The sequence below is a fragment of the Antechinus flavipes genome, chromosome 1, assembly GCF_016432865.1.
Source record: "Antechinus flavipes isolate AdamAnt ecotype Samford, QLD, Australia chromosome 1, AdamAnt_v2, whole genome shotgun sequence".
NCBI lineage: Eukaryota > Metazoa > Chordata > Mammalia > Dasyuromorphia > Dasyuridae > Antechinus > Antechinus flavipes.
In genome coordinates this window covers 229,616,194-229,642,670 of record NC_067398.1, presented here as the reverse complement: position 1 = coordinate 229,642,670, position 26,477 = coordinate 229,616,194, and the positions used below count along the sequence as shown (strand labels likewise).

At 35.4% G+C, this 26,477-nt stretch overlaps 1 protein-coding gene across 2 annotated transcripts in view; it reads left to right on the top strand.

The window, feature by feature from the left end:
- The window catches only part of PEMT (phosphatidylethanolamine N-methyltransferase), a 167,197-nt gene that overhangs the window by 84,419 nt on the left and 56,301 nt on the right, over positions 1-26,477 (top strand). For both annotated transcript variants that reach the window (XM_051997600.1, XM_051997593.1), the window contains one exon: positions 20,276-20,391. In XM_051997600.1, the coding sequence (XP_051853560.1) occupies positions 20,276-20,391 (116 nt within the window). The remainder of the gene's footprint in view (positions 1-20,275; positions 20,392-26,477) is intronic.

Below are 26,477 nucleotides of genomic sequence, written 5' to 3'. Positions count from 1 at the left end.
AGCTATACCAGCAGAACAATACATTGTATGACCAATTAAATGGGAAAACAACAACAAAACAATTGAAACACCTGTGAAATCATAATAGCCGAGCCTGGCACCGAAGAAAGAATATGAAGAGGATCCTTTTTTCTTTGCAGAGGTGGTGGACTATGAGTGCATGTATAATGTCAGGATTTTTTTATTTCTGGGATAGTTTTGCTTTGCTGTTTTTTTGTTGTTGGTTTTTGTTGTTGTTGTTGTTGTTGTTATAAGAGATAGCTTTCTGGGAGAAGATTCATTAGTAGATGTAATATAAAGTAATGTAAAGGATATAAAAAAAGAAATGATATTAATAATAGGCTTTTTCCAAAAGAGGTGTTTTCCAGTATAAAGAGAAAATGCCACTAGGAAGGCAGCTCTGGTTATTGTGTTATGATATCATTTTTTTTTTGGATGACTAGGGCACTAGTGGTAGTTAGACCATGTTGACCAAAGTATATTTGTATCTCATTATTATGAATATTATGATTCATAGATTATATATTTTAACATGAATTTCATCCTATTTTTATAATATTTTTGTTGTTTTTGTTTGTTTCTTTTTGAAATTCTATTTTATTTCTTATAGGAGCATATTCCTTTTATAAAAAAGTGGGAGAACTATGCTAGGTCACAAATAGGGTCACCAATGTCTCCTAACTTCCAGTTCCCCAGTTCAGGATTATAAAATTTTTTGATGCCTTCCTTTTTATACTATCTAGTGCCAATCTATCCTCCTACATAGAATGTACCCTTTGAAATTTTTTATAAATTTTTAAAATCATCATTGTACAGTATCTCTTCTTTTCACTCTCCCAGAAAGCTATCCTATAGAATAAATTGTATATTTTAAAATATTTAACTGATTAGTGCAGTGGGAAAAATCTGAAAATGTGGTCAGAATGCCATACTTATGGAACTCCCATGTCCACAGAGGAATAAGGTGGGAATGTCTTCTCATACCTCTTCTTTGGAGCCATCTATGTTTTGTCATATTCAGTTTTGATTGGCATTGGGAAAGGAGAATTTTTCCATTTACATTGTGATAGTCATTGGGTATATTGTCTTGACTCTTATTCATTGTGCATCCAGTTTGTGTAGATCTTTCCATTTTCACCATTTCATGATAATGTATTAATGAATTGTCATTTCTTATGAAACAATAATATTCCATTATGTTATTATACCACAATTTGTTTAGCCAATTCTTGACATATGAATATCTAACTACTTTCCAAATCTTTGTTATACATAGGGACTTTTCTTCTTGTCAGTAGTCTATATGCCACACAATCTCCATAGTGCAATCTCTATTTCAGAGATTTATTTTAGTAATTTTATTTGCATAATTCCAAATTGTTTTCCAAAAGTTTTGCTTATAGTATTTGAAAGGCCTTGTCAACCCCGTGCTAATGTGCTTATCTTCCTACATCCTCGTCAACATCAACTATTTTCAACTTATTGTCATTTCCAATTTACAGGATGTAAGATTTGAAATCTCATTGAACCTTCCCTTTTAACAAAGAAAAACAGTTAAGCAAAAATAAACTATCAAATAGATGCTATAGAGAGCATAGACAACATCCTGTACAAGGAACAAAGTACGTTTCATCATCAGCCCTCTGGAGGCAACATTAGTCACTATTTTTATTCTAAGTTCTGCTATCTTTTTCTTTTTTAGTTTTCTTTTTTCATTAATGGTTAGGCTCAATTTTGCCACATGTGAACTTGGATTGCATCTTGAGCTCCTTTATGTTCTGAATTCCATTTCATTCCTTCTTGTTGGTTTCTGGTGCATACAGTCAATTGTCCTGTCTTAGTAAAATTTCTTTTCCTTTATTTTTGAGAACAGTGAAACATTCGTCTGATCCACAACCTTCCCATTTCCCAACTGTGCTTATCCCTTGAGGGAAGCTATGGAAGAAAATGGGTGATTATACTTTCAATTTCTACCATATAGGTTAGACTTCCATCTCCTCTTGGGAATTCTCCCTCCAGGTCATTCACTTAGTAAGCGCATCTTTGAATCCATATAGTTTATATCTTACCACCCAATCAGAATCCGAGGAACTGTTCTTTACAAGTTTTCAGGTCATTCCTCTTTCTGTCCTTTGATTGATACTTTAGAGCTGGGCCCTGCCTCTCATTCCTCTGGGTCAATATACATTTAGAGGCCCAATGAAAGCCTTGGTTACATTTTGGACATTTTGGGGTTTTGGGTTTTCTCTCACCCTGTCTTCTCACTCTATCTCCATATCTACAATGAACTCTCAAATGTCCAATTTTTCCGCACTGAAAACATCGACGAGTTTCTCTAGAATTCCTCTGCCAAGAAGGACCTTGTCTTTCCAAGTTCACCATAGTCTGGGCATAATAAGCATTTGTGCCCACTGTGGCACAGCGTCTTATGATTTCCTCTAAAGAAGCATTTTTGTCTAGCTCCCATATAATTCTCTTGCAAACCTCATTGGCATTTTCCTTAGCCAAATGTCTAGTCATTATTTCTGTGGCAGCATTATCTCCAATGGTTCTTATTACAGCTGTTTGCAGACGTCCCACAAAATCTGCAAAAGGTTCATTGGGACCTTGCTTTATTTTTGTGAAAGCATTATTTCCATCTTTCTGTCTAGGGAGAGAATTCCAAGCTTTTATTGCAGCCTTAGAAATTTGCTCATAGACTGTTATGGGATAATAAATCTGTTCTGAACTCTCTGCATACTGACCTTCACCAGCTAATTGGTCAAAAGTGATTTGTACAACAGCTCCTTTTTGCCTATTGCGTCCCAAATTAAAAGGAGTGTATTTTCTCTCTTTTTGACCTGAGGAGTTGAGCTCTTCAATCACAGGATATGCATTTATAAAATCAGATATATCTTCTCCTTCATTTTTTGCTTTAATTAATGCTTTTTCTAATCTTGTCAAATTCTGCTTTACAGGAGAAGCTGACTGTGTTTCTGTCTCTCTCCCTCCCCCTTGTTCTACCCATGAAGGGTTAATTGCGGGGGGAGGGTCATGAGATGTGGAATCACCTAATTCCTCCTGCTGTGAAGTATCATACTCAGAATTGTAATTAACTCCATTCTCATCTGATTCGTCCTCCTTTTCACCTAGTAAAGTTGGCATTTCTTCCTCCTGTACTTTCCTTTTCATCATTCTATCACTTAAATAACTTCTTATAGCCAATTGTATTACATTATATGTATTAATTATTGAGTTAGGTCCATTTTTATCATAGAATTGACAAAGATCCTCTCCAACGGATTTCCATTCATTTAGATCTAATTCCTTATCAAGAGAGAAACAAGGGCATATGTCCTTTATAGTTTGTAAAAGTTCAGTGATTTGCTGTAAACTTATAATTAAACCTTGGCTTTCCATAACTTTGACAATGCTCTCTAAACATTTTCCTTGAACAGAAACAGGCTGTTTTCTAAATATCTGTCCCATCTTAGCTGAAATTCTACTTTAACTCTTCTAACAAAATTTCTTTGTTGCACTCACCCTAATTTCTGGGTTGAAGAGTCTTTTCCACTGGATCAGGAACAGAGGCTTTTCCGCTTGAATCAGGATCGTAGCTTTTCCACTGAAATCCACTGAGGGGTCTGTCAGCCCCACGTTGGGCGCCAAAATGTTGTGATCTCAAATGTGGGGTTCTTGTTCTTCTATAAAATATTATAAAAGTTCTCTCTGGGTGCCTTCCCTGGAATCAGGATTTTGTCGGTCCCTGTTCGGCCTATCTCTCTGCTTGGTTCCAAGAGCTCTCTCCAAATGTCTTTAAATCCAAAGGTCTGGTCCTTCAGCCTCTGCCTCTGCTTTCTTCAGCCTCCAGCCAGCTCCAGTCTTCATGTCATTCCGGTGAAATCTCGACTTGTAGCGTCTTCCTCTGAAGAACTTTCTTCGACTGGCCCATTGGCCTATTTATGCCCCTTCCAGAGAGAGGGATTATGGGTTTTCTCCCATAGTGCTCTCTGGCCCAAAGAGCTTCAAGGGAGGTATGAACTCATTGAACTCCAATGAGTAAAGGTGTGAACACAAGCCTTGTATTGATTAGTTCTACTTAGTACCTAGTTTCAGGTTCTGGCCAAAACATCTTCTTGTAAGATTAGATCAACTCTAATTAGTTAGCAGTTAGTAAGGATTCCAACACTTACCTTTTCAGATGATAACATTATCTCATATTTTACAGAAAAAACTGACACTATTCACTAGACTCTTTTCTCATCTCCTTTCATGTACTTTCTGCTACTATTTCCTCTTTCACTCCAGTCCCATATGAAGACCAAAGCCACTTTACCATACATTATCTTCACAAGTGATTCTATTCCATGCCATCTCTTCCAAAAGAATCTCTATTCTGTCATCCCCTTTCTGTCTTTCACTTAATTAATTGATTTTGGAGTCAAGTGACTTGCCCAGGGTCACACAGCTAGGAAGTGGCTGAGATCAGAATTGAACTCAAGTCCTCCTGATTTCAGGACTGGTGCTGTATCCACTATACCAAATGACTAACCCCCTGTCTTTTATTTTCAGTCTGAGACTGACTCCTTCCCTACTACATACAAACATACCTGTATCTCCTCCCTCTTTTATTTTAAAGCCCCCATTTGATACTTAATCTATTTTTATTGTTTATTATTCTGAATCTCATGTGCCCTTTGTGGACAAATTCCTCCAAAAGGAAGAGAAAAGGCAAGATGGAATAGTAAAAGCAATTTTTTTTGACAAGCTCTCCCAACAAACTGCCTCCAAAACATACCCCCAAGTGGAATTCTTTGAAGAAAAGCCAATTAAAAATCACTATGAGTCATTTTCTAGCTCAGGGTAGCTTAGGAAGGTAAAAGGTCTACAAAAAGGGCTAGTTATGACAGCTATTTTTATTTTCTCCTTTCTTTCTAACCTCTTTCAGCTTTCAACTTCATCATTCCACTAAATTTGTTCTCTCCAAAGTTATCAGCAGACATTTGCCAAATCCAATGGCCTTTTTTAGTCATTCTCTTCAATCTCTTTGGAGCATTCAGGACACTATTCTCCTGGTTTCTCACCTATTTGTCATATAATTTCACCATCTTGTTTACTAGATCTTCCTCTCAATTACATTCTTTAACTACTGGTATTCCACAGGCCTCTGTCCTTTTTCTCTTCTCTTCTCATATTATTACTCTTCTTTTCTCTCCCTCTATACTACATTTGTTGATCTAATCAACTCCCAAGGACTTTAATTTTTAATTTTTAATTTTCTTGTAGATTTTTTTGAGGCAGCCAGGGTTAAGTAATTTGCCAAGTACAATATCTGAGGCCAGATTTGAATTTGGTTTTACAGTCCTATTCCAGGGCTTCTTAAAACTTTTTCCACTCACAACCCCTTTTTATCTAAAATTTTTTACATAACCCCATAGATATACACATATAAAACAATTATACAAATCAAACATTTACTGACAATACTGATATTAAATCATAATTTCATGGCCTCTACATTCAGTAATGTGACCCCATGTGGATTGCAACCCATTGCTTAAGAAGTTTTGTTCTATCCTCTGCACCACCTAGCTTTGCTGATAATTCCCTATTCTATTTATCCTCTCGTAATTTTTCTTCTGATCTCTAATTCTGAATCTTAAGCTCTTTTTCAAACACGTCAAAGTGAAAATTTAGTGGCCATCTTCAACATCTTCAACAGAAGATACTCTACTTTCTGTACTATCCCCATCTTCTTAATTTTAGGGTAATAGAAGTCACTCAACAGTATCTTGTATGCTCTCATGCTTTAGTACTCTTCCAGTTAGCCTTACCCCAGTAATGAGACCTTAGCTTTTTAGTGTAAGGTAATTCCATAGGCGGCTAAGAGGTATAGTGAGCAGATTACTTGACTTAGAATCAGAAAGACTCTTTCTTGATTTCAGATCTGGACTCAGACACTTATTAGATGTGTGACCCTGAGAAAATAACTTAGTTTTATTGGCATGAGTTTACTTATCTATAAAAAAGTGTTAAGGTAGGAAATTGAAAACCACTCTAGTAGCTTTTGCCAAGAAAATCCAAAATGGGGTTGGACACAACATGATTCTGTTTTGTAAGCTTGGTTCAGTGACATTGTGCTGCAGTTTTCTCAGAGACCTGCTGGTAATTGTTGGATCTGTTTTACTGATGTGAAGTGAAACCACAGAGTTGACTTAATGTGCATTATTCTAATTATTAGTGATTCAAAGTTTTTTTCCCCCAAATGATTAGTGGCTTTTGTTCTTTTGAAAAGATTCATATTCTAGGCCTTCTTTTGGTGAATGCCTATTTAAATATGTATGTATCAATTTGCTATCTAATATGGGTAAGAGAATTTTAATCAGTAATCATAGGGTTGTAGATTTAAAGTTGCAAATTATGATGCAAAGTTTTTTTCCCCATTCAGAAAGAGAATCATCAGATTCTTTTTTTTTTTTTGCTCTAATTTTATTTCTGCAAAACATTAAATTTTGTGCAGTTGAAATTGTCAGTTTTGTGTTCAAGTAAGTAGCAGAGACTGAATCAGAAAACCAAGTTTTATGCTTCTAAATTCATTTCTTTCTTCCATTACACCATGATGATTTTACATGATATACTGTCCTTCAAAATTAACACTCTCCTGAGACTCTCTGGATGTGGGAAGAGATTGACCTTTGTTTCCAAAGAACAAACTGACTCCACCCCAAAGTCCCTTGCAGAGAAGAGTTCCCAAAGACTTCCTTGGATTCTAGGGAGATGATCCTATAGCCAGAATGGAAATTTCCTTTTTAGACCCAGAGAAAAATTTCATTTTTGTTTCCATTACAAAGGTTTACTCTTGAAGGTAAAGCTGCTGGCACCGTTCATCCTATCTCCAGCTTAAAACGGCACTTACATCCCTACCTAATAGCTGACAAAGCATGGATTAGTGTGATGTTTTCCTTTTCTATCTACTTATCACACATTGTCCCATTTCCTGTGTATCCTCATCACTTGTATGACTCAAAATCCCTGCTGATAAATTTCTTATTTCTCCTTATATGTAACATAAAATTATACTTGAATGCCACCAAGTTAATGGGATTGTTCTGATAAGGGTCACATTGAGCATTTATCTTCTGCTTACATAACAACCTCCAGATGGTTTCAGCTGCCTTGTTGCATATATTTAAGCAATAGAAGCTTAAAATAAATACTTCTGGGGTCTGAGAACTGCAGCCAGCAGAATCCCATGGTGGACACCATTGAGACAACATTTTCTCTCTTCTAGATATAGTTTGTTTATTTATTATTATTCATTTATTAAGCATCTGAAATGCACCATGCCTACTAATGCCTGCTATTTTAGGCACTATTTGTACATTAGTGGTGCAAAGACAAAAATAAAATGATTCCTTCCCTCAAGAAATTCATATGGGTAAATAATGTATGTTGTGTGTGTGTTTATAGACATACACATACATACACACACATATACAGAGAGTAAGTATAAAGTAAATACAAAATATCAGCAGCTAAGCTACAGGAAAAGCAATATAAGATAGCCCTTGAACTGAACTTGAAATGAAGGAATCTAGGTGTTCTAAGAGGTAGAGATAAGAAAAAAAGAATCAGAATTCATATGGAGTTAAAGTCTCTGAAGAACAGTTAGTGATGATCAGGTAGCTAGTCTTAGCTCAAGACTGACAAACTATAAAATTGCCTCTTTTTCTTTGGTGCCATTTTTTGTTTGTCTACTGTTTTCCTGGGTCTCAAAATAACTTATATTCCCCCCAAACATTTTTTTTTGCTAATCTGTACTATGTACAATGCACTGTGATGTTATTAAATTGACATTTATTCATTCAGTGAATATTATGTGCTATGTGATACACTGTGGTTGTTATGGAAATATTAAAATAAATATGAGATAATCCCTTTCTTTCATTTAGTTTCACACATACATTAGAATGTGATAAATGTATAAGAGAAGGACCCAATCTTAGAGCATCCTGTGTAAATATATTCTTAAACACATCACAATTGGATCCTAGTGCCACCTCAAATTAGGAATTACAAATGCTAGAATATTAGGTTCTGTGATGTCAGTTTTTTGGGGTTGTGAGTTAATCTAAGACAAAGGAAGCTTATTTCCCCCTTTCATACTCCTTCCCTTCCTCCCATTCATTTCAAGTCTTTATAGATGTAAAAGTGAAGGCTTATATAGATTAAGTAACTGCTGTTAAGTTACTCAGCTCACTGTTCTGTTTTGTTTTTTCCCCCTAGCACTTGACATTTAAAATTCAAAGAAAAGATGAGTGTGGGAAGAGGCTACATTTTATCACCTGTACTGATCCTGTAGATTACCAAAAAGGGTCTTTTATCAGGACTCCCTAGATCATACTGTTTTTGTCTGTTGAGGGTATCATAAAACCAGGCTTTTTTTAGTATCAATCACTCAAGCAATAAATATTTGTTGGACTTTATGCTTAGCACTAAGGCACAAAAGAAATATAAGGTATAGTTCTTATAAGGAGCCTGCAATCTAATGTACAATGAAGATGTACACACATTTAAGTCCTTATTTTCTGACCTAGTGATATCATTGCCAGGCATATTCACCAAAGACAGAAAGCCTCTCATATGTACCACAATATTTATAGCAGCACTTTTTGAGGTAGCAAAGAGCTTGAAATAAATAACCATTATTTTGGGAATGGGCAGTATTACATCTCAGAGTACTTGCTATATTCAGTTGATAAATACTGAAATGATATGAACAAGCAATTTTCTTTCTTTGATAGTAATTTATTTTTCCAAACACCTACAAAGATAGTTTTCATTTTTGTAATATTTTGTATTCCAAATTTTTCTAGCTCTCTTCTCACCTACTCCCTCCCCCAAACAGCAAATAGTCCTATATAGATTAAATATGTGCAGTTCTTCTAAATATATCTTGATACTCATCATGGTGTCCAAGAAACATCAGATCAAAAGGGGGAAAAAATGAGAGGAAAAGAAAACAAAGGAAATATATTATGCTTTGATCCGTAGTTGGAACTCCATAATTCTCTTTCTGGATATGGATGACACTTTCTATCCCAAGACTATTGGAATTTGCCTTGAATTGCCTCATTGTTGAAAAGAGTCAAGTTCATCACAGTTGATGATCCCATAATCTTGTTACTATGTACAATGTTCTTGGTCCTTCACACAGGATCAATTTGTGTAAGTCTTTCAAAGTTTTTCTTAAACAGCTTGCTCATCATTTCTTATAGAACATCAACTCAATTTCCAGTTTCTTGCCAAAACAAAAAGGGCTGCTATAAACATTTTTATACATGGGTCCTTTCTTGTCTTTTATGATCTCTTTGGGATATAAAGACTGCAGGATCAAAGGGTATGCAAAATTTTATAGCCCACTGGACATAAGAATAAGGAATTTTCGAAGGAGGCCATCTAACCTGTCAGCCATAGTAGAATTTTTTTTTTTTTTTAACATCTTGGAGTGCTTCCTCACATTTATTAGATTGATAAGAGTTGACCAAAAAAGGAAAATGACATATACTTGTTTGGTATATTAATTGATGGAGTTATGTGTTGGAATCCTTAAGTCATTAGAATTGATAGAGACAATAATTATCTAATTTAGCATGGTGTTCAGTATGATTGATCTGATCCTACAAGGAGGTGTTGTGGGCCAGAAGTTGAAACAAGGTACTAATTGGAATTTAGGAGACAATGTTGAAATCTAGTTTAGAATTGATTTAATCCTACAACAAATAATGGTTTCCCAGTGATATAATGATTGGTGTGTACTCAGTGTACAGCATATAAGCAAGAAGCTCTCAGACCAGACACAGAAGCCCACTCTTGGAGGCGGAGACAGATTCATTCCATATTTCACCTTTGTGCTGGCTGGAGACAATCAGAGGGAGCTAGGGGCTGAAGCTCAAGACTTTGAAGGACACACTAAAGAATTGGATTTTAACTCCTGGCTGCATTTGAAGTGATTATTGATCAGAACTGAAACTAAGGCTGCTTCTAGAGAACCTCCCCTGAGAAACCTGCTCCCACAGAAAACCATCATATATTATAAAAAAGAAGAGAACACTACAGTTATGGATTAGTCTATCCTGGAAAACAGTGTGGTACATGATCCAAAAGATGTGAAATACCATTTAACCTAGTCATGCAAGTATTGGTTCTGGACTCCCCAAAAAGAGGAAAATATAGCACTTATATTTATAGCATAAAGAATTGAAAACTAAGGAACATGTTTGTAAGTCAGCTGGGGAGTGGCTGAATGGATTATGCTATAATTGTGAGAGAAAAATTCAGAAAAACTTGAAGAACTGATACAAAATGAAATGAACAGAATCGCAACCATTTATATAGTGATTACATTGTAAAGGCAAACAATCTTGAGACTGAAACTACTCTATTTAGCCATAATTCCAAAATATCAGTGATGAAGCACTACCCCCTGACAGAAAGGAGATGGATTCATGTTTCAGGAAAGGACAAACATGTTTGGATATGGCCAGGATTAGGATTTATATTCTTTTTTTTCAGTTGAAGAAAATTAATAGGGAGAGAAAATGAGTGTTACTTAATTTCAAAATTCAGAAATGCTCCTCCAAAATAAAAACTGTGACACATACATGTAACAATATTATTTGTGCCATAACAATTTATGAATGTGGTGACTCAAAAAAGTATGGAAAACTCAGTATGAAAAGTGATAGAAGCAGAACCAGAAAAACAATATATATAAATATACAACAAATCTAAGAGATGAGAAAATGTACTTTCTTTTTTTTTGCAGAGATGGTGAGCAAGCGGCTTTGAAACATGTATTGATTATTTTAGCTGGATGACTTCCCTTTTCATTTCATCTTTTACTATTTGGAAATACAGGAGGAAGAAACACAGCAAAACCTGTACACATATCAAACAGGGAACAAGATAGCCATATGTAGTGACATAATAAAGTGTTAATGTAGATTCTTCTGTCTTTTTTTTTTTATTGTGAATTTAGCAGTTACCAACAAACATAAACATTTCAATATACAAAAAGCCACCCACAAGAAACAAAAAAAAGAAAACATAAAACCAAGGTGTTTAATAGTAATAGAACTGCACTTTGTGGCTGGTTCTGAATTCTTGTCTTCTGTGCATTTAAACAATGTTTTATGAAGTATTCTTGTGCCAGTTACTATCCACTAACTTACTATTCTGTCTTGAACATTAGAAGCCATTCTGCATCTTGAACTCATTACCTCTTTTTCATTATCAATGTTTTGAAATAACCATTGTTCATGCTTTGATTATTACATAATGACAAGGACCAAAGAGAGCTCGGTTAATGTAGTATAAATATATTCTAATCCCTGTTCAAAGGGAGTAGACTTGCAGGTGAAGTAAATAGTATGCGAGGTACAGATTTTCCAAAATCTGAAGGGTCAAAGAAATCTCTTAGGTTCCGTCTTGGAGAGATAAGGATCAGTAACTGATAAGGTAACTTCAGAATTATCCAAATCTTCTTGGTTAATGTATCCATCAAATGTTTGCAGCTCCAAGAAATTGTAGTAGGTGCAGTGTTCACACCCCAGTAAAACCAACTCCAATCCATTAGTGAGTTAGGAAGATGTCTTTTCCAAGAATTGGAAGATCTCCCCAGCAGATTGAGTTACATCCATGGAAGTGGCTCTGTGGAGCTTGGTGTCTGGCTTTGACTCCTTCCCTTCTGGACTTCTGTTATGCCTTTGGAGTATAATGACACTGAAAGACAATGAGGGAGGCTGATGATTTTGTGCTTCATTCAATCCAATGCACAAGTAAGTTTATACATAATCCAATATTTTATCTCAATATAGTGATATTTTGGGATCCTCTTAAAAAAACCAAAGAGTAAACAACACAACAAAATCCCTAGAAACCTAAACGACCAGGTTCTTGTCTCCCATATTTTGTCCCTTATATGAGCAATCATCTGGTCTAGGTCTCTGCTATATTAGTTCTGTCAGGAAAGAAGCCTCTTTCAGGTCTCTTCTCATTTAATTGTGGCAATAATAAAGCATTCAAAAAGCCTTGCTCAACAAGTCATACTTGACTCCTTCTCAAGTAAAAGTAAATTGCTTTTGACTGACTTTAGTTATAAGAATGGAAAAAGCATTGGCGAGGTGTCTCATACTAATTGCCCAGGTACTTGAGTTATCTGGTCTGCCATATAATAAAGTCCAGAATGGCAACATCAATAGCTATAATTTTATGAGCTCACTGTAATTTATAGGCAATCACTAGATATCATCCATCTTCTTCACCAGCCATAAAAGGGAGTTTGTATTATGAAGTATACTAGTTTCCTTCATCTCTATTACTAGGGAAGACATTTCTTTTACTCTTTTACTTCCAGGAACTGGTATTATCTAATAACTATACTGGGAAGATCAGCCAACTTCAAGGACTTCCATTTATTCCTACTCTTAATAACTTAGAAGCCATAAAAAATTCTAATTCAGGTGTTGATTCCCAAGAATCAATACTATTATTGCCAGAAAAAGAGGATATTGTTTTATTGTGTTCTTTCCTTTCCCCTTCTCCCCTACAAATCCACCAGTTGAACTTCTGGTGAAGTTGTTAAGGGACCTGTGTATTTGGTAATCATACTCCCACCCCTCCTTTCTAAAAATTGGCCTACCACTTGCCCTGTGGTGCTGCATTTAGAAAAGTACAAACGGGAAAGTTGATCTTCAAGCTAGGTGGGATTCATTCTATTCATCCCTTAAATAATGTGAATAGGGAGACTCGAATTTTTTTTTAAACCTTTAAATATTTCAAAGTACATGTAAAGACAATTTCAACATTTATTTTTAATTAAAATTTATTGAGGTCCAAATTGTCTCCTCCTTAAGATGATAATTGATTTGCGTAAGTATAATCATGTAAAGCATTTCTTTATTTACCCTGCAAAAGAAACAGACCAAAAGGGAAAAACAGAAATTGAAAATAGTATACTTCTATCTGCATTCAGAAACTATCAATTCTTTTTGGTGCAATGCAGGAATAATCAGATGGAGTGGAGACATGACCAAGTAGTACAGTTTTGCTAAATGTATTTTTGTTGTGTCTAGAGGATCCTTTCTGCCCTAGTCCTCGATTTCTTGACACAAATTTACTAATACCCAGATTGTTTATTAATCTTCTTATCTATCAATACTTTTTTTAAAAAAGTATTCTATTTTTCCAAATACATGGAAAGATAGTTTTCATTCAGCATTCACCTTTACGTAACCTTTTATTCCAAATTTTTCTCCCTCCCTTACTTCCCTCCTCCCCAAGACAGCAAATAATCTCATATATGTTAAACACGTGCAATTCTTCCAAACTTTTATCATACTGTACAAAAAAATCAGATTAAAAGGGGAAAAAACATGAGAAAGAAAGAATAAGCAAACAAATTAACAACAATACAAAGGTGAAGAGAACCACATTTATCACAGTTGATCATTATATAATCTTGTTACTGTGTACAATGTTCTCTTAGTTCTGCTTTATCAATATCTTTAAAAGTCATATACCAAAGCCAATTATGGAGGAATCGTCACCTTATACCTACCTAACATGGTGGGATAATGCCTATTTCCATTTTCAGTAGAACATTTCTTCCTATTTTCTGAATTGTCATTGGGATTTACCTGGTTTCCTATTCAAAGTTCACCAATTGTCCTGTCTATATAGTGGTCTGGTAATTCAGTGCCCCATGGCTTCTTAGAAGTGCCTATTCAGGTCGGGTCCTGTCCCAGAGGCAGGATAGAATTGCACTAGAAGCTTACTGATCATAAGAGGCAGCAAGGGCAGAGGAGTCATGAGAATAAATCCTGTTCTTTAAATCCATCTCTTCACAAGTTTACTTTAGTTTCTACCTCCCTTGATCTCTTTCAGCACTTGGTATGAAGGAAATTTGCATTTATGTCCCACGTGTTCAGTCTATCAACTTAAAAAAAGACAAAAAGCTGGCCCCATTTTAAAACCTTCAATTGATTGAATTCATTGTACAAGAACAAATTATCTCCAAACTGTTCCAATCCTGGAACTCTGCGACTAATAAACACCCATTATACCGCACCCTCAGTAGTCATTGTTTTAAACATATTTTGGCTTGCTGCTTAAATTTGTTTTACAACTGCCAACTCCTTAATGTTTAAAAAAAATTCTATCTTCTTTCAGGCTTTCTTACTTGAAATCACTCCTGAAGAATTAATATGGAGGGTGAGCTAAGTAATAGAGCAACCCTGAGGCTGATTTACCATCTACTGTAATTGCTATTCATGATTACCCCAAACTTTTATTTTTCATGTTTTATAATCCTAATTTCTACAGGACTCTAAGCATTTCACAGAATCTTTGGCAATAATGCAGATTGCATGTTTTCAATCTGTAGCTCATTATCCCCTTCCTAGTTTGCTGCTGAAACAGCTACCTTGTGACTAAAATATTAGGAGAAAAGAAGCGGGGAGAGGTGCTTGTGGTAAAAAGGAGGAAGGAACTCTGGTTTCAACCAGATCGTTACTTCTCAACAACTTTCAGGTGCTTCCCTTAGATGTCCTGGAAAGGGATACTCCCTGTATCACAGATAATGTGGGGTATTCTATCAAAATGTACACCTTTTATACTCAAGGAGAGTACTGACTGTTCTACTGTCATTAGGACGCACAATTTAAAGCGTTTTTCCTTTACTGATGATAGGCTTTTTGTTCATGTCTAAGTGAGTAGAAACTTGCCTACTATTCTGTATCTGGCTGACTCCAGATATACATATGCTTTTCTGTCTTGCATATCCTTTAGGTACTTTGCTAACCCCATAAATTTGTTAAATGTCATAGTGAATAGAGCTCTGGGTTTAGAGTAAGAAAGACCTGAGTCAAATGTAACCCCAGTTTCTTCAACTGTGAAGTGAGAATAACAACAGTATTTATCTCCCCAGATTTTTGTAAGATTCAAATGAAAATCAGTCAGTCAATAATCCCTAAAAATTAAATCCATAAACATTAAGTACCTACTATGTTCCAGGCACTGGGGATACTAAAAGAGGGAAAAGGCAAGTCAGTGTCCTCAAGGGGCTTACGCCTTAAGTTGGAAGAAGTTGGAAGAGAGATACATACACACACACACACGCACGCACGCACAAACGATTTGCAGGACATAATTGAGAGGTTGGGGAAGACTTCCTATAGAAACTAGGATTTTAGTTGGGACTTACAGAAAGATTGGATGATTAGTAATCAGAAGAGTTAAGAGAATGTTCCTGTTATAAGGAAGAAAGCATTTTTTAAACAATTGCCAGGCACACAGTAGGCATTGTATAAATACTAGCTGTTGCTGCTGTTAATTCTCCAGGAGATTGGCAGGCTTAACAGTCTACTAATAAATCAATAGATGATGGCCTCAAGCTATACCTCTCATTTCTTCCTAGAAGCCAGGGATACGTAATTAGCTTTTGTGGCATTCATCTCTTTGGCACTTTCATGAAGCCTACCATACATAATAATGTTTTTAAATACATAAAAGAAACTAATGAAATACAAGTATTACCATGTCAAGTCTCCATAATAAATATCTGACATCAAAAAGGAAAAATAAACTTGTGATATAGGAAGTAACCAAAAAGCATATAAAATATAGAAAAAGCATATAAAATAAAGTTAAATTTTATTTCTTATAGCTATCAAGAAGAAGATTGTTATTGCTTAGCTTAAACTCTGGGTGATCTTTGATGGGCCATACGCGCGCGCACACACCCCACCCCACATACACCATGGTGAATATATATGGATTTTTTGTTCTTATGGTTTAAAATTCCAGTTTGCCAAGTGTGCTATTGCAAATGGAATTACAGTTTCCACAGCTCATTTTAGAAGGGAAGGATAGGCTTCTTAATCTCAACGAGCACCAGAATTCTATAATTTGTTGAATTTCAGTTGTAGTACTTAGTTCTCACCTCAACTAATTAATTAGTTAATTTATTTTTCCCTCTGATGCAATTAGGGTTAAGTGACTTGTCCAGGGTCACACAGCTAGGCATTGTTAAGTGTCTGAGGCCAAATTTGAACTCAAATGCTTTATTTGAACTGCCATCTCACTGCTACTCTCACTTTAATTTAGAGGTTGGTGAAAAATAAATACAATTTTTCCCATTCAAGTTCATGGCCTCCATGACATATTTCTGAGTTGTGATCCCTGGCTAAGATCTTGCTTTAAACTTTCCCTTAACACCTATTAGCCTAAGGAGCCTGTTCTCACTGAGGAAGTTTAGCGGAATGGGAGGTAAGATCACCTTCTTCTCCCTTGTGTGTACTTCAGGGTGGCCAGAAACATGCTCCCAATAAGGATCAATTGCCCAATTTAAGGGTGGATCCTTGGCAGTGAAATATATGTAGACAGCATGCCATATGGAATTAGTCATTGATTTCTCCAAAACCAACTGATAGCTTTTCCATTTCTGAGAAAACCCATCATATAGTATATATTATACTGGAATCTCTTTATCTTTTTTTTTATTATCCGATTTTGGATTTTCTTTGCATTTAGAAACAATCATACCTATAGTGGGAATGTTTTTGTTTTTCACTCGTTTCTGTCATGTCCGATTTTTTATTATCCCATTTTGGATTTTCTTGGCAAAGGTACTGGAACGGTTTGCCATTTTTCTCTCTAGCTTATTTTACAGATGAGAGAGCTGAGACAGAGTTGAATGAATTGCTAAAGTCATAGAGCTGAAGGCAAGTCTTCCTAATTGTAGGCGTGATACCCTAATTACTGTGCCATCCAGCTTTCCTAACGGTGCTCTAGTTTATTTATTTTTTAATTACAATGATATTTAGAGACATAAACATCTTTTGGTAAGGTTCATAGAGATGAGATTAGACCTTTTCTTTGAATAGATAGGATGGCGAATGATATTGCAGGGGAAATGAACAATGTAAGTAGTAAGAATCATGATGATTTGTTTATGGGCAGTGAAGGATGGATGTACCTGAATGAGAAGAGAGAAATTATATTGGAAAAGTATATTTCGACCATATTCAAGGCGCTTTTGCCCAAGGTTTTGCAGGTAGTATCAGAGCCAGAATTTAAACCAGAATGCCAGGTATGAGTCAGGAAAAAATCCAAATCTTCTCTAGTTACTAGCTCCCAGGTAAGTCACTTAAGCCTCTTACCTCAGTTTCCTCATCTGTAAATTGAATAGGAGATGGAAATTGCAAACTACTCTAGTGTCTTTGCCAAGAAAACCACAAATGGTGGACAGAAACAACTGAAAACCTCAATTTTACCTCTATGACAGAATCATAGCAGCTTAGAGTTATTAGGAAGCCATATTTGAACCAATACTCCCTTTGTTTCCACTTTTGGATAGTTTTGTTTGGGAATTTTCCCTTCCTTGTGTTTTTGAAGTTTTGCGTTAAACTCCTTTGATTTAATAGTGAGATGCATTTTTTTTTTCCATATTAACTTGTCTAGACAGAATTTCTGTACTTGTACAGTTAGTTGATTCTTCAACCCAAAATTTCAAAGGCATTTATTCTTCCCATTTTCATCTCAGAGATGACCTCTGAGGCATCCATAGTATAATTTAACATGTGATCTGAACTGGGCAGTCGTTCAGCTAGTTATTGGAAGAGATGGCTCAGCCACAGATCTCCCATTACAACAGTAGTTCCCAAATTTTCTCAGGCTTATTTCTCAGCAGTGGGATAATTGCTTTTGAAAAAGTCATCATGGTCTTACTAATTCACTGTTGCTTTACAGGTGAGCCTGTATTTTATTTATCACAGGAACATCTAAAAATTTGAAAAAATGACAATGCATATGTTGTAAGATATTTATTATATTTAGTCTGTGGGAACTTGTGTAGCATACCCTTTGATCTAACATAAAAGAGGGGAAAAGACTCACATGTGGAAAAATTAACAGTCCTTTTTATAGTGTCAAGAAGCTGGGGAAAGGCTGAATAAGTTATGGTAAATGATTGTAATGGAAGAATATTGTCCTATTAGAAATAGTGAGCAGACCAATTTCAGAAAAACCTTCAAAGATTCAGGAATTTTTGCTGAACCAGCAGAACTTGGTACACAATATAACAAGATTATGTGATGATCAACTGATAGATTTGGCTCTTTTAAACAATGAAGTGATTCAAAGCAATTCCAGTAGATTTGGAAATTGACATCCCTATCCAGAGACAGAACTATGGAAACTGAATGTGCACCAAAGCATGGTATTTTCACCTTTTTTTGTTTTTTGTTATTGTTTGCTTGGTTTTTTCTTTCTCTTTTTTTCCTTTTTAATCTGATTTTTCTTGTGCAGCATAACTAACATGGAAATACATTTAGAAGAATTGCACATGTTTAACATAGATTGCTTGCTATCTTGGAGAGGGTTAAGTGGGGAAAGAGGGTGAAAAATTTGGAACACAAGGTTTTGCAAAGGTGAATGTTGAGAACTATCTTTGCATGCATTTGAAAAAATGATATAAAAAACAAAAATTGATTTATTATAAGAATAATAAGCAACGTGGATATTAGTAAATTTGTGTCAAGAGTTATTTGCTCATAATTACATAGCTAATAAAGAGGGCCATATATGAACTCAGTTCCTAACTCCAGGCTCAGTACTCTATCCAGTTTGATGGTGGAAAGAGGAAGTAACATAAGTGGATGCAGAGTAATTTGGGGGGTAAGTACTGTCTTTTGATGAGAATAAGAAGTAGCTTCATGTAGGATATTACATTTGAGATTAAATTTGAAGGAATCCAAATAAAGATAAAGGAGTGTTTTTCAGTAATACAAGATCGATGGGGGGAGGTAGAGACAAGAGATGGAATATCATGTATGAGGAATATAATGTGAACTAGTCTGGTTGGAAAATAAAGTAGAGAATAATGTTCACTAAGCATGAAAAGGCAGAGGCAAAACTTTTAGAAAGGCTTTAAATGCCAATAGAGGAATTATGTTTTATTCTAGCTCTGCTTTTGCTTCTTGATCAAGGAAATGTTCCTTTGCTTTATGAACATCACTTTGGAGCCTATGTGGAAGATAAATTTGGCGAAGGAAGAGACTTGACAGAGAAGTTAATTAAGGAGTGATTGCAATACATATGCAGTAACGAAGATCAGAGAGGTGGTCATGAGAGAGAAGGGATCTGATGTAGAAACATTAGTAACTGGATAATGAGAGTAAAGATTTCCCATGTGGATGACTGTTAGGATGGTTGCACCGTCATGAGAGATGGAAAAATTAGAAAAATGGTTGTGTTTGAAAAGAAAAATGAATTCTCGTTTTGGATTTGTGGAGCCTGAGACATGTTTGTAACAATACAAATGGTCCTTATCACGTTAGCATTATAAGTGGTTTTATAGATGAGAACAAAGCTTCAATATGTAAGGAAGTCATTAGAGATGTGTGGAAGATACTTCCTCAGGAGTTATTAGGTTTTCCCTGGGGTCTTTAGATGGAGGCTGTATTGTTGAAGATCTTAATAAATAGAATTCTTAAATCCGATTTGGAATTGGACTGGCTGACCCGAGGTGCCTTCCAGCCCTGTGATCCTTTATTGTTACTGGCTCAATGTCTTGTAGCAGCAAGTCATGGGCCAAGAAGTGGAATCTAGATTTGTCCAGAGCTCTTTCCATAACCAGATTGAATGAATGTAAAGTCTAAATTAGAGAACAGTTTTTTTTTTTGTTGTTTTTTTTGTTTTTTTTTGCTTTTAGACACATGTAGTAGTAAGTATTGTCTAATGAATGTCCTTAGCTTGTTCTAAGAGATAAATGTGATTTGTAATTTATGTACATTTCTGTATGTAAAAGGTGATTCTAAAGCACTTGGAAATGATTTCTGTATTCCTAAATAGTTTAGTTATACTGACACCCACCACCTCTTTATAACATTACATAAGCAGTTAATTTGTTTCAGAGAAAGAGTGGAGACAAAACAAACTCTTCTCCAAAGGACCATGCTTTCTTTTTCTTTACAGTACATAACACATTTGCTATAGCAGCTGATTCTTCTAATTTGTTCTGGTTTGGAAAAAACTATAGTTTTTAATATTATCTGTAAACTAAAAGTCACCTAAACAACATTAACTTATGTTACCAGGATGGAGATCTTTTTGTCAACTATTTTCACAAATAAACATGATGATTGATAGTGATGAGTCTATGTAAATGTTCACATAAAATGACATGGTAGGATTTCCTGAAATATTTTCTTTTCTTCTTCATTCTCACATCTAGGTTGCAAGATGGGAACACAAAACACGCAAACTGAGCCAGGCTTTTGGTTCTCCCTACGTGGCATGCTACTGTCTGGGAACAACCGTCCTGCTGCTGAACTTCCTTAGGTCTCACTGGTAAGCCACTGATTGCTTCTCAAATAGCCTTCTCTACATCCCCCTCACATGTAGAGTATCTCCCAGCCCTCACTTTTTTTCCTGCCTATTGGCTGTGTTTTCCTAACTCACTTTTTAATTAAATGGTTTTTTTTTTTTAATTTCTAATTGTACAATACCTGGAAGAAAATAGGGGATATGTATTAAATAATAACTATCATATATGAATAAATATAAATCCGTACAAATGTATAAATGAATAATTATAGTTTATAATGAATATAATAAAAATTTACAAAAATGCTCTCTACACAATGAATCTGTAGGGTCGAGATTGTAACTTGCACTGGAGATGCAGAATGTATTACAAAGGAGAATTTTTTTCATCTCATTTAATAGCTGAAGAAACTGAGAGTTTGAGAGATTGAACTACATACTCCTGATTACATAGCCAATAGATATTCAAGGCAAGATTTAAATTGTGGTATCCTAGACTGCAAATCTAATGATTTTTCTATTTTTCAATGTTACTTTGTAAAATAAAAGGGATAGCATTTTATGGATAGATAGACAAACACACAGGATTGACTGTCAGTGTTGTAAAAAGTATCAGTATAATCTAGTCTTTGAAAGGGAGCATTCAGGAGACCCCAAATATTAAAACATAAAAATTTCATCTTCATCCCTCATACTACACCTGCCCTTTTACCTTTTTTTAATAATGGATAAGATCTAGCCATCTGAGGAATAAACAAGATAAGGACATTGCTCTTTGAGAATCAAGACTCATGATTAATAGGCAATACTACATATTTATCACGAGAGGTATAGCACTGTTTAAAATTGTTAAAGAAATAAGATGGGAGGGATGGGCAGCTGGGGAAGCAAAGGGTGATGGAAAAAGACAAGAGAGGAATCCTCGGTTTGGACGGGGTTAAGTAATAAATAGAGCAAGACAAGTTATGGAGCAAAATTTAATTAAAGAGGCAGCAGGGATAGGAAACGTGAGTTTGTGTGTGTGTGTGTGTGTGTGGGGACTATATAGGAGGTGTGTGTGTATGTGTGTGTGTGTGTATATATATATATAATATATATATATATAATATATATATATATACATATGTATATACAAATATGTCTATTAACTGTAGCTTGCTTGCTGATGTGAGAGTGATAAAATGGGGAAAAAAGAATAAAGTAAATAAAATACACAGGAGAGAAATAAAGAACAATTTCCAAGGCAGTAAAGGAAAAAGTGGACACTTCATGAATATAATTTCTTCTACTGAACTGGTAATTTGTTATATATTTTGAATCTTCCCTGATGTTCTGTTGAGCACATGACAAATGTTCTCTTTTATTTTGCTTCATTTTATTTTTTATTTCTTTTCTGGTAATCAAGCCTTAAGTGCCAAAAGCACCCTGGGGACCAAGTAGTGCAGCCCCCTTGCTCCAATGTCTGTGCTCTCTATGGTCTGTGCTAATTGGGCCAGAGATAAATAGCATGAATAAACAAAATCCAAAGATGAAAGAAAAACTTCATTCCGAGCATTAGTTTCATTCTTTGCCTCTTGACAGTCTTTCAGAGGGTTCCCTTATAAAATCAAAGGAAAAACATATAATCAGTCATTGAGCAATCTTTTCTTTTGTATCTGAACATCAACTTTCTTATTTAATAATTGGGGCTTCAAAAAAAATCATCTGTTCCATTTTTCTGTTTCTAGAAACTTCTCTCTCAAAACAGAATATGGCCTGAACTTAGCCCCTAGTTCTGTCAGGTTTTCTGCATTCCCTGGAATGAATCTATGCTTTGAAGCCTGCCTCCTCTTCTGGGCAGAATTTGTCTTTGGTGACCCTTAGCACTTGTCTGTCATTTTTCCTCTCTCTTCCTATCTCTTACTCTACCTACTTAGCACTGTACTTCCTCCATTTATTGAACCTGATCCATTTTCCTCAAAGCCACATAAGATGATACTGTGTTATTTGGTATTTGAATTTGGACTAATCTATTCACATTGAGGCTTCTGGGTTAATGTTTAATCTACTCATTTAACAGTGAGCAAAGTGTCTTAACTCAAAGTAGAAGTGCTATAATGTTGAGGGCTACTAGAGAAATATATTCAGATTTGGATCTCCTTTAAGCCTGTTGAGTTTAGATGGCCATTTATTTTTCTGTGCAGGGCTTGTCCTGCCTTCTTGGGGTTAGAGGTGGAGGCAGGACCTTGGGTGTCGTAATTGTGTCATAAATGGATGTTGTTTCTGTACTACTTGGGTAAACTCAACGATATCTGCTCCTCTAATTTGGACATGAAATAATTTTTTATCACACTGGCTACTTCATTAGTTTCTTGTTCAGAGTTTGGGTAGTGTCATGGGATAAGTCAATAAGCGTTTTTTTAAATCAAAAGGCAACTTTAGATTTGATATTGGGAAAAAACCTTCTACATTAGCATTGTCCCAAAGTGGAATGAATGGGCTCCCTTAAGAACATAACAAGCTTCCGCTCAGTAAAAATTTTTTAAGCAATGGTGATGTGACTAGTCTTTGGCTACTGATAACACTCCCCAAGCAGCACCTGAGGCTGCAGATAGAACAGATTCATTGGTGGCCTGAAAATCTCAAGGAGTCGGGTTTCCACTATTGCCCTCACAGAATATTCCTGCCCAGAACAGTGTTTTGTGACTAATTTTTTTCCCCTTCATTTTTTCAGTTATTAAGACCATAACATGTAACCATGCAGCAGCAGGAAGAACAAAGTGTACTTCTGTAGTTTCAGGCACCCTCAAAAATGATCTCAGATCCTATGAAGTTGGTAAGACCCATGGTATATAATGTAATACCAGACAGCCTCTCAGGATTTTTAAAGTTGAGAATTATGCCACTGTTGATGCTTTTCTTTGAATAAAGCACTTCCCTGTCTCTACTTTCTGTTTTAAAAATGTAAATATTATTCCAAGGTTATAACCTAAGACACCTGAAGAGTTAGTCTTGTGTTCAGAAGTCTGAGCTGGGAGTTGGGATCTGAGCTTTAGCCCTTTTTGTTCCACTAACTGTGACCTTAGGCAACATATTTCCTCAGACGACGGGGTCTCTGTATTCTGCTGCATAAAATGAGAGGTTTGAACTGGATAATCTAAAAGGGCCCCTTCCAGCTTCACTATATTTTACTTTCACAGGATTTGCCTTGGACTCACACCCATGGACCACTAAGATTCCTGTTTCTTTCTCTTCATTCTTACCATGGTCTGGTGTCTGGACATTTGAGGATTGTTCTGTGCCCAAAAAAGTACAGAATGTTTCAAGACATTGTTGATCTTAGCTGAAGAAGCTAAGCATTGAGCCAGTCCTGGTTTTAATTAAAGATGTTCTCCTCTCTCAGTCTTTCCCACCCCCAGGAATGGAGTAAGGAAAGATAGGTCTAGGGAGAGGGTTCCCTGGTATTCAGAAGAACTGAGTGTGAAGTCCCTTATATGAGTCAGTTCTATTAAGGGAATCCTCAACGCACTGTTTTATTCTGTTATGTAAGTAAGGCTATCTTTTGATCAAGGTGTAATAATTATGCTAAAATAAATCCGTGCCAGAGAGTTTTAAGCTGAATTCTTTCCACAGGCAACAACATTCTCTCATGTCCAAAGTGCTATTACAGAACATTCTCTGTCACAGTAGGACTTGGTGCAACCAGTGGAGGTGGGGATTAGGATCTAGTTTCCAGAGCTCACCGTTCTCTTTTTTGCCAACAAAGTGCAAATCTAAAAGTTCTTTTCTGTTCTGCTTTTAATAGATGACTCTGACATTCATGTTCCTTAATATTGTGTCTATGTGACTGAAAAATAGAGTCTTTTGTAGGGAGTGAGAGAGAACCCCCAGGTTGATTATGGATCACTTTGTGATTTTTTGTTATTGATTTTTTTTTTAGTTTGTTTTTTTTCTGTAATTAATTACATGTTTTTAGCATTCATCTTTAAAAAAAGAAAAAGTCTGTATCCTAAATAGATCATAAAACAAGGAAAAGGACGGACTTATATAAAATGTAGCAGCCCTTTTTTGTGATGTCAAGGAACTGGAAACTGAATGAATGCCCGTCAATTGGGGGATGGCTGAATAAGTTAAGGTATATGAATGTAATGGAATATTGTTGTTCTATAAGAAATGATAAACAGGCTGATTTCAGAAAAGCCTAAAAAGGCTTGATATGAACTGATGCCGAGTAAAGTGAGTGGACTTTGTACATAGCAATAGTAAGATTATGTGATCCACTGTGATGGATTTGACTCTTCAAGAAAGAGGTGATTCAAGGCAATTCCTATAGCCTTGGGATGTAAAGGTCTATGAAAACTATATGTGGATCAACACATAGTATTTTAATTTTTTTGTTTTTTTTCCTCTTTGATTTTTGTATGTCTAGCGTAATGAATATGGAAATATGTTTAGAAGAATTGTGCAAGTTTAACCTATATTGGATTGCTTCCTGTCTTAGTAAGGGAGAAGGAGAGGAAGAAAAATTTAAAACATAAAGTTTTAAAAAGGTAAATGTTGAAAATTACCTTTCCATGCATTTGAAAAACAAAGTACTATTTAAAAAGCAACAACAAAAATTTTAGTTCTAAGTTTTTTTTTCCTTCTCTTCTTCCCTCTCTCAAAAGGTTAAGAATTTTAAAAAGATTATATAGGTATAATCATGTAAAACATTTCTATATTAATCAATTTGTAAAAGAAGAAACATACCAAAACAGAAAAACCATGAAAAAGCAAAACAAAGTGAAAGCAATAAGATTTAATATGCATTCAGACTCCCATCACTTTTTTGCATGTGGATGGCATTTTCTACCATGAGTCATCGTAGATAGTTGTTGTCTTGTAGAAGCTAGTTAAATCAGTCATAGTTGATCATTGTGCAGTGTTGCTGCAAATGTGCTACTCTTTGTTGTGCTCACTTCACTTTGCACCAGTTCATCTAGTTTATTTTGTTACAGTTGGGAAGAATTTTTGAATATGACAAAGATGAAGTTGGAACAGGTTCAGTGTCTTGTCATGTCCTGAGAAGGTATCTTTAAGATCTTTTAATTTGAACTTCTGATTGTACAGATAAAGAAAGACTGGGAAAGGGAAATAAATTGCCCATATTCACACAGGGAGTAAGTGGCAGAAACTGACTTCTTCAGTTTTTCCTTCTGGCTAATCTTCTGATTTGCTTTTTTCCCTCTTTATTCTGTTGCTTTTTATTTCCAAAACACATATGAATAATTTTCAACATTCACCCTTGCAAAACCTTGTGTTCCAAATGTTTTCCCACCCGCTCCCCCAAACGGCAAATATTTCAGTACACATTAAACATGTGCAATTCTTCTGTCCATATTTCCACAATTATCGTGCTGCACAAGAAAAATCAAAGCAACATGAGATCAAATCAAAAAAAAAAAGAATGAAAACAAAATGCAAGCAAACAACAACAAAAAGAGTGAAAATGCTATATTGTGGTACATACTCAGTCCTCATAGTCCTCTGTCTGGGTGCAAATGGCTCTCTTTATCACAAGATCATTGGAAGTGGCCTGAATAATCTCATTGTTGAAAAGAGCCATATCCATGAGAATTGATACCTTAAATTCCAGTGATTTGGACTATGTAGGATGGGATTTTTAATTCTTGGTTGTTTTGGGTGCCTTAATTTTGTTTTACCAGTTAGGATATAAGCTTTTTTAATGGTAGAATAGTTCTCCTCTATACTGTTGCAAGTTGAAAAAGCCTCCTTTAGTGTTATAGTTCAAAAATGTGTACTATTGGAAATTGATACTCTATGATTTGAAAGATTAATTTATTGTTTATTATTAAAATGTTGAAGTTTCTATGAGAAGTAATTGTGATAAAATTTTAAAAATACATACAAAAATATGTACATTTGTTTTTCAATTCAGGACAATCCTTGCTTGAATAGACTCTAGGATAGTTATTATATCCATATGTAAGGAAGAGAAAGGGCCTCAATTTCTTTCCAGATTGCTAAGTTTGCTAAGAGCTTGATCCACTAGATAAGACTAGTGTCTCTCTTGCCCTCAATTCTGATTCTGGATTTGAGTAATTGATTTTGGTTGGCAAACGGGAAGCAGT